The sequence below is a fragment of the Salminus brasiliensis genome, chromosome 9 (genome assembly GCF_030463535.1).
Source record: "Salminus brasiliensis chromosome 9, fSalBra1.hap2, whole genome shotgun sequence".
In the NCBI taxonomy this organism is placed as follows: domain Eukaryota; kingdom Metazoa; phylum Chordata; class Actinopteri; order Characiformes; family Bryconidae; genus Salminus; species Salminus brasiliensis.
Genome location: NC_132886.1, coordinates 26,896,596 through 26,905,500, shown reverse-complemented (window position 1 = coordinate 26,905,500; position 8,905 = coordinate 26,896,596). Strand labels below are relative to the sequence as shown.

The 8,905-nt window shown below is 38.6% G+C and overlaps 1 protein-coding gene across 1 annotated transcript; it reads left to right on the top strand.

Moving 5' to 3' along the window:
• Positions 1-8,645, top strand: LOC140562757 (leukocyte immunoglobulin-like receptor subfamily A member 2). The gene is made up of 6 exons (XM_072688616.1): positions 1-64; positions 1,315-1,584; positions 3,933-4,214; positions 7,459-7,737; positions 7,881-7,970; positions 8,091-8,645. The coding sequence occupies exons 1-6, from the start codon at positions 1-3 to the stop codon at positions 8,117-8,119; spliced, it is 1,014 nt and encodes a 337-aa protein (XP_072544717.1). The 3' UTR covers positions 8,120-8,645.
• Positions 8,646-8,905: the final 260 nt, after the last annotated feature.

The window sequence follows — 8,905 nt, the reverse complement described above, 5'->3', positions numbered from 1 at the left end:
ATGTCCTCTGTTTCTCTCCTTACTTTAGTGCAGATTGTGCTCTTCCACTGTGGACAAACTGAAGGTAAATCATTTACATTTACAGAATTACTTAATTTGTACAGATTATTCCTCATTCTTAATACCAAATTAATGCATTTCTACAAAATGAATAGAGTCCTAAAAGCAGTACATACACTGTGTATTTAAGTGCAGTAAAATTGTAAATTAAGCTGAGCTTTACAACACTATCAACAGTAGATGCTGTAAGTCAAACAGGCCTTTTTGAAAAGTTCCGTTTTCTAAAGGATGAAGAATATTCATAATCTCAACAAAACAATCATGACTTTATTTACAACATAAGTCCTCAGTGTTTATGAACAGAGAGACTGGAGACTACAATGGAAGTACACTGATTATCTGGTTAAAGTAGCACCTAGAAAGTTCTTGAAGTTAATGTATTGAAAGGAAGCATGGGTCTAAATTTCTCTTTAATGTAGCAATAAAAGCATCTCATAATTTTCTGTAAAGAGAACTGAATTCACAGGTTTTACTGTCATACAATTAATCTAAATCAATTAATTAAATATATTACATTAAACTATTATATCGTGTTTACAGTGTGTAATCTGAGGTTTAGTTTTAGATTTAGATTATAGGGGTTTACTCTATTCTCAGTTCTTTATTAATGGATATGATTCATTATTCCTTACTGCCATAGCTAATACTCTTTGTACTAATTCCCTCTGAGAAAAAAAAATGAGGATTAATTTGTGGTTATTTGTGAAACGTTTTTTTTTTTGTGTGTGTTTGTTTGTTTTTTAAGTTTTGCTAATTCAGTGATGGATGGTACCTTATGTGTCCTATGGCTTTGCTTCTCCACTGCCACTTTAATCTATCTGTGAATCTCTCCCATTTTAATATTCATTATTTCACTGGCTATCAGTAAAAACAAAAACAATAAATTTTTTTCTGATTTATATCATTTTTAATAACCTGGAAACTTGCTTTACAAACTCCTTTTTTGAATTTAATAGAAATTTAAATATCAGTAATTATAATATCCAGAACTTACTTTAATTTTATTACTCAAATACATTTAGAAGCACTTTTCTACTTTAACTCCAGACCAGGATCTGTGTTGTTCACCCCTGAATATCAGCATTCTGCACAGTGTAGCAACACTGCAGATACAATCAAACTACTGTAATATTCACACCAAATGTAGAATTTAGATTCTCTTTATGTACAAAGTCTGATCTTATCCTGATAAACTACTGTTTATATTGTAAAAGTAAAATCGGCTCTGATCTCTTCATCATTTCATCTCAATAGAAATACCCAAACCAACACTGAGGGTGTATCCTCACACCACTGTCTACACTGGAGACACACTTACTCTGACCTGTGATCTGCAGAGCTCACTCACTGGATGGAGGTTTAGGTGGTTCAAAGACTCTCAGCAGTTAAATCCTCTGACTGAATATAAAGACACCAACACACTCAGTATAACAGTGTCTGATACAGGAACAGCAGAGTATCAGTGTATAGCACTCAGAGGAGACTACGACTCACACTACAGTGCTCCAGTCAGGATTACAGTTGGTAAGTAATAATTTCTGTTTTTCTTTTCAGAAAAGACTTGATTTCAGAATAATTGAATAATCCTGCAGTTATTTCAGATTATTCCACAGTGTTTAATACTGGTGTGTATCTTCATAGAGAGAGTTTCATTTTTTATAAAAGTCTTTATTAAAAGATGCAGTCAGCTGAGTGTGTGTTCATCAGAGAGAGAGTCACTCTCACATGTGAATAGAAAGTGGAGGAGTCTGGAGTTACGAGTGGTTTAAGAATAATGATCCTCTCAGTGAAGCTCAATGGAGGAAGAACTATGAAATCTCTAATGTTGATGGAACAGAATAGAATCAGTGTCTCTGTGATTTCAGGGAGTTTATTACTTCAGTGTTTATTAAAAGAGCAGTAAATCCTCTCTAATCTGATTTAGCTGATCCTACTTTGGAGTTGTAAAACAGTAAAGTAAAATAAACAATACAGAAAAACACTGTAACACACATCTGAAAACAGAAAGCTCAAATGTACAGTTTTATATCTGTATGTTTTTATTTCATCAACTGGAGATAAATTCATTAGATGGTCAGACTTAAGAGAAGTCAGATTCTGTTACACTCAGCATTTTAATAATGATTTATAAAGGTTCAGTTTAATGTGTTCAGTTATTTTACCTTCATATCTTAGTGCTGTTAAATGAAGACCAAATGTCCATGTCACGCCCGCGTCACTCGCAGGTGTTCACGGAGACTTTGAGTTTTTCAGTCATGTCATGTCATGGACTCTTGTGTTGAAGGGAATTTTTCACGTTTTCACGTTATGTTCATGCTTCACTGTTGTGTTTACTTCATGTGTTTTACTTCACGTCCTGTTAATACGTTCCACCTGTGGCTGGTGTGTTTAAGGAGGGCTGGCGACAGCAGCCAGTGCCGAGAATGAACTAAGGTGAACGCAGTGTTGGATCTGGTGTTGGATCTGGTGTTGGATCTGGTGTTGGATCTGGTGTTGGATCTGGTGGATCGTAGTGCAGACTGAACCTGTTGGGCTTGTCAATGGCCTCAGGTAGTAGAGGCTAACCTCCTTAGCCTAGGGACTCTAGTGTATCTGCCGAACCGTTACTGCCTGCTTACCTAAGGCCGTAGTGTACTGAAGGGATCTGTAGGGGCTTGTTTATGTGAGTGAACTTAACTCACTACGCTTCATTCTCGAAGCTTAGTCACGAAAGTCAGCTCAAGTACGGGCTCTAGTTATCGCCTGTGCTCAAAGAAGGTAACCCTGTCATTGTATCGGTTCTGTTGTTTGGGTTCGGCAGTGGATCTCTCAGCTCCAGAGGTCCAGTAAGTCTCAGAAGCGCCTGACCCGCGCTGTCTCTCTGTTTCACGGTTTTCTCCAGGCACGGCCTGTAGGGTTAGGCTTTCTGTATCGTTCTGGCTCAGCCCTGGCACGCTAGCCTAGCCCTCGTCCCTCACCAGCCACAGGTGTGCTCTTGTTTGCCCAGTTTTCGGTGTCACGTTTGTCTTTTGGTTTATCATTAATCCTGTTAACACTTGCTGCTTTTTCTTGAGTTCTGCCTGTTTTGAGTTAATAAACTCTCTCGCTTTGCTCCATCCCCTGCGAGGGTTCACCCTCACTGTCTGACCCAGTGGATCATGACAGTCCACATGTTTAAATATGTTAAAAAAAAGGCACATTTCTTTATGGGGTGTCCTAACCTTTTCACGTGACTGTATAATAATGTAGTGATTTTTCAGAATCACTAAAGAAACGTGAGTCTATGTTTGTAAATATGTTCAGACTGTATAACAGTTAGACACTCTGTGTAAAACAGAGACAGAGAACAGAGAGATCTGCTGCTTTAGGGTTGATGGTGTGTAATGTGACGCTGGCCTGGGGAGGGGTCAACACCCAGATGTTAGCCAAAGTTCTCCTCCTGATTTGTTTAGAGTGTGTTTGCTGTTTCTTTAAATATTATAAGTGACAAAAGGAAATTATTGTGAAAGTATGAAAATGTTCTAATTAATGTCATTTTGTAAAACTGGAAACATTGTTATAAAATGTATTTTTAATATGTGCTGACACAGCTTCTAATATACATTCAAAATAATGTAATAATAACTCAGTAACTTTACTTTTATTACTCAAATACATTTAGAAGCACTTTTCTACTTTAACTCAAGACCAGGATCTGTGTTGTTCACCCCTGATTATCAGCATTCTGCACTGTGTAGCAACACTGCAGATACAATCAAACTACTGTAATATTCACACCAAATGTAGAATCTAGATTCTCTTTATGTACAAAGTCTGATCTTATCCTGATAAACTACTGATTATATTGTAAAAGTAAAATCAGCTCTGATCTCTTCATCATTTCATCTCAACAGAAAAACCCAAACCAACACTGAGGGTGTATCCTAACACCACTGTCTACACTGGAGACACACTTACTCTGACCTGTGATCTGCAGATCTCCCTCACTGGATGGAGGTTTAGGTGGTACAAAGTCTCTCAGCAGTTAAATCCTCTGACTGAATATAAAGACACCAACACACTCAGTATAACAGTGTCTGATACAGGAACAAGAGAGTATCTGTGTATAGCACTCAGAGGACATGGAGGAGTTGACTACGACTCACACTACAGTGCTCCAGTCAAGATTACAGTTGGTAAGAAATCATTTCTGTTTTTCTGTTTAGAAAAGACTTGATTTCAGAATAATTGTAAGAAAATCCTGCAGTTATTTCAGATTATTCCACAGTGTTTAATACTGGTGTGTATCTTCATAGAGAGAGTTTCATATTTTATAAAAGTCTTTATTAAAAGATGCAGCCAGCTGAGTGTGTGTTCATCAGAGAGAGAGTCACTCTCACATGTGAATAGAAAGTGGAGGAGTCTGGAGTTACGAGTGGTTTAAGAATAATGATCCTCTCAGTGAAGCTCAATAGAGGAAGAACTATGAAATCTCTAATGTTGATGGAACTGAATAGAATAAGTGTCTCTGTGATTTCAGAGAGCTTCACTAATGAACACTGACTCTACAATAAAAGGCACAGTGACAGTGAGTGGGTTAAAACTTCAGTTAGAGTTTGTTCAGACAGAAAGTGGAGGATGCAGTGAGAGGAAGTGTTTAGATGATTGACAGTTATGGTGTCGTATAGTGAATAATGTACAAACATCTGGAATTGTCTCTCAGTATGAATTTAATATTTTAAAGTAGGAATGAACAGAGTTTGATTGATTTCTGTGGTTTGAAAGGTTTTTACAGACAGACGTGAGTAGTGGGCAGTAAATCCTCTCTAATCTGATTTAGCTGATCCTACTTTATAGCTGTAAAACACAGTAAAATAAACAATATGAAAACATGTAACACATCTGAAAACAGAAACCTCAAATGTACAGTTTAATATCTGTATGTTTATTTTATCAACTGGAGATAAATTCATTATATAATCAGACTTAAGAGAAGTCAGATTCTGTTACACTCAGCATCACCTGTGCTCTACTCAGATTCCCTGACTGGAAAAGGAGCAGATTGAGTTTCCCAAAACCATTTTAACTTTGTCAGCCCTGCGGCCCCCTCCCCCCCCAGGGGCGGCTTCGGGCCGCGGTCCACAGGCTCCTGGGAACTTTTCAGTCAATGTTAGGTTAATTTCTATGTTCACGTACTTTCTGTTCCTCCCGTTGGTTTTTTCACTAAGGACTTTTATGTTGACAGCGGTCGCAGTAAGGCGCCTTGTTTTCTGTTTAGTTATGATTTGTTTCACCTGAGTGCTGGAGTACAAAGGGAGCAAACGAGAATTACTCTTGCGATGCCAAGCTGTAAGGTTTGCTTCATGGTCTGGAGACTTCTAGGAAGTTCTACAAGTTCAAATAGTCTATGCTCTATCGGAGCGGTTTCTCGTACAGGAGTTCGCTGTCTGGTTCACCGGTTGGTCGCCAAGGTGATTTGGCGTCCGGTTCCCTAGCAACTGAGTCGAGTAAGTTCGTCAGCGCCTGACTAGCGCGGTTTGTGATTGGTCCCCTCTCGCTTTGCTCCCGGACGGCTTTCCAGCCTCAGGTGGTTTTTTCCTGGTTTATCCCCTTTCGGTTTTCACCTGTTTGTTTTCTGTTTCTGTTTATTGGACCCTGTACTTTGCTGCCTCGTTTCGTTTGTGTTTGTTCTGTTTGGTTCGTCCATTAAAGACGGTTTCTCCGCATTGCTCTGTCCCTGCGAGTGTTCCCTTGTCTCGCCTAGCCAGCATGACAAACTTAAACATGGTTCTTAAAGGGTCGAGCGAGCATCACACTGAGCACTCTCTCTCTACCAGTTCAGATGATTTGAACACTGAGATGCTTTTTGGACACTGGTCCTGTGACAGTAGCTGAACCTGAACATGAACTGCAGAAGTGATGGAGGAGGGTCAGCACACTTCTCTTTAGAGCACACAGTATCTCAGTGAGTTCAGAGAGTTCAGATCCAGCACTGAACTAAAAGTAGTAGCTGAACTTTGTGAGGAACATTTAGCTGACAGAGCAGATGTGGAAGATGCAGTGAGAGGAAGTGTTTAGGTGTTTGAGTAGTGGAGGGCTTCTGTGTAGGAGCTGGAACTGAAAGCAGGCAGCCTGTACTATCAGACAATATACAGTCTGAATTTTCAGCCCCTGCTAGTTTGACAGCAAGGGTTTCCTCCTTACACACATCCATGAAAATGAAACTTGTTCAGTCTCTTTCTGATGTAGATTCCTGTACTTTCACATTAACAGTGGAAAGAGCTACCAGTAGGTCCCATGATGACATTTTGGGATTGTAAGAGTCTTCTTTACTCGTCTTGTGGTCTGCTCTCGGGCTGAACATGCAAGGATGGCCTGACCTGGTCATGTTAGTAAATTGTTTTATGTAAATTATTTTGCTTTTAAAGATCAGGTTATAAAGATTATTCAATATGTTAAAGGTTTCTATGGAGTGTCCTAACGTTTTCACATGACTGTAAAATAATGTAGTGATCAGAATTACTAAGTGAACATGTTTGTTTCTAAATATATTCAGACTGTATAACAGTTAGATGCTGTGGGAAGAGGGAGAGTACAGAGAGATCTGCTGCTTTAGTGATGGTATGTGATGTGGTGCTGGATCTAGATTTCAGTTGATCTGTACAGTCATATGTGAGTATATTGTTTTCAGGAATCTCACCCAATTTTGTTTTTAAGGAAGTGTAAAGAGAGAAGAGATAGTAAAAGGTAGCATCGGTTAGTGTTAGATTTTAGCCTGGTGCAGATCCCTGTTTGCTTTATCCTACTTTTACTTCTCCAAATTGGAGCTCCTCTTCTGTAGACACTGACACAAGCTGCCGTCTCGAGACCTGACCCTGTTAAAGCAAGGACACACTGTCCATTACTGAACTCAGTTTATTTATTTAATAATTTATAACAGTTGCAGATAAATAGTCCTGAAATGTGGAGCTGCTGCAGTCTCCTCAGTATCACCACTTCCTGCATTCTTGGTGAAATTTCAGCTTAATAAATGAATCTGTCTCCAAACTCTACTGAAGCTTTTACTGCATTTCACAGATTTCAGTCTTGGTGAAGTGTGTTTACTCTCTTGTGCGAGTCAGTGTGAGCTTAGCTGATGTACTAAGATCAGTGTTTTCACAGAGACAGTAAGAGTGTGTTGCTGTGTTGAAGATAATTACTGTGAACTGTGTTAAAGCCAGTATGATACATGTGTTTCATACAGCGTCTCTTGTTGAATTATGGGAATATATTATATATATGTTTTTCAGTTTTTCATAAATTCAATCTTAGTTAATTGCTAAGTCTGTAAACTTCTAACCAGTAGCTGAATCTAATCTGAAGCTGGTTAATGTTATGAGAACATCAGTGTGATAAAGACTCTGATTTCATGATCTGAACTCTGTGCTTCATCTCCATCAGCAGTTAAACCTAAACCTGAACTCAGATTTAGTCTTAAAGGAGCTACACTGAGAGGAAGCTCAGTGACTCTGGAGTGTGTCCTGGATCAGTCTGCTGGATGGAGGTTTTACTGGACTAAACACACACAGAACCCTCAGAATGAGTTCAGCACTGAAACACACTCCCACACCATCAGCTCAGTTGGTGTCTCTGATGAAGGTCAGTACTGGTGCAGAGCTGGGAGAGGAAACCCCGTCAACTACACACCCTACAGTGATGCACTCTGGGTAAACGTAACTGGTGAGTAAGAACATTGGTAACAGATCTTGAATGTAGAGAGACAAGATAAAGATATAGTGTGTGTGTGTGTGTGTGTGTGTGTGTGTGTGTGTGTGTGTGTGTGTGTGTGTGTGTGTGTGTGTGTGTGTGTGTGTCCATTCCAGAAACTCGATTCTCAGCCCTTAGTCTGCTGGCGATGTCTCCATATCTGCTGGTGTCCATTATACTGGGTGTCAAATGCCACAGAGCTCGAGGTAAGAACTCACTGTAAACACACTGTAAAGCTCACTGGATCAGAAATCTCTCTGTTCCACTTCAGCTGAATCAGGATCTCTGATTAAAGACTCATCTGTTCATCACTGTGTGTTTCACAGCTCAACCTGATGAGGTGAACAGGACGTAAGCTCTGATAGAAGGAAGAACATCTTACTGAGTGCTGAACTCCAAGTCTTCATGTTGGAGTTCTAATCCTGTGAGCTTTCAGCACCCTGTTAGAGATCCTCCAGTCTGGCAGATCAGCAGTAGAGGATTTTAACAGCAGCTTCATCCACTGAAACATCAACAGCTTCATTTACTCTCTCTGTCTCTCTAAGTGTAGTACTAGGCAGGTGTAGCGCTGTTTCAGCCGCTACAGACTGAGTCAAATAATTGTATTATTAATTTATGTTTATCTCGCACTGTGTGTCTGTATTTCCTCCTTAGTTTTAATACTTCGTATTATTATTTTATACATCTTTATAAACTGATTAGTCTTATCCTAAAATATATATACTGCAATAATGTTATACTGCAATAATCTTGCTTTCATACGTTTTTAGTGGAATTTTAAGAAGGGACCAACTGGGCAATCTTTTTTTATTTATTTTTCAATATTCTTGTTTTTAAAGTATTGCTGTAATATTGTATCGCCAGTTTCAAAATAAACATTATCAAGGGGAATTCTGTTTTCTATTACATTTTTACATTTAATGCTTACATAACTTAAATATGATTCTTTAAAATAAACTGCCAATGTTAATCAGCATTCCTTAAGTACTGATTATATCCACAATCTGCATATAATAGTGTGATATGATGTAATGTCACATCATTTATCATGAAATTGACTATCCATATCAAACAGTCCAGGTCAACAACAACATTTTATCTTAGTTATTTATGAAGTTAAAGAATACAAAACTAAGAGACA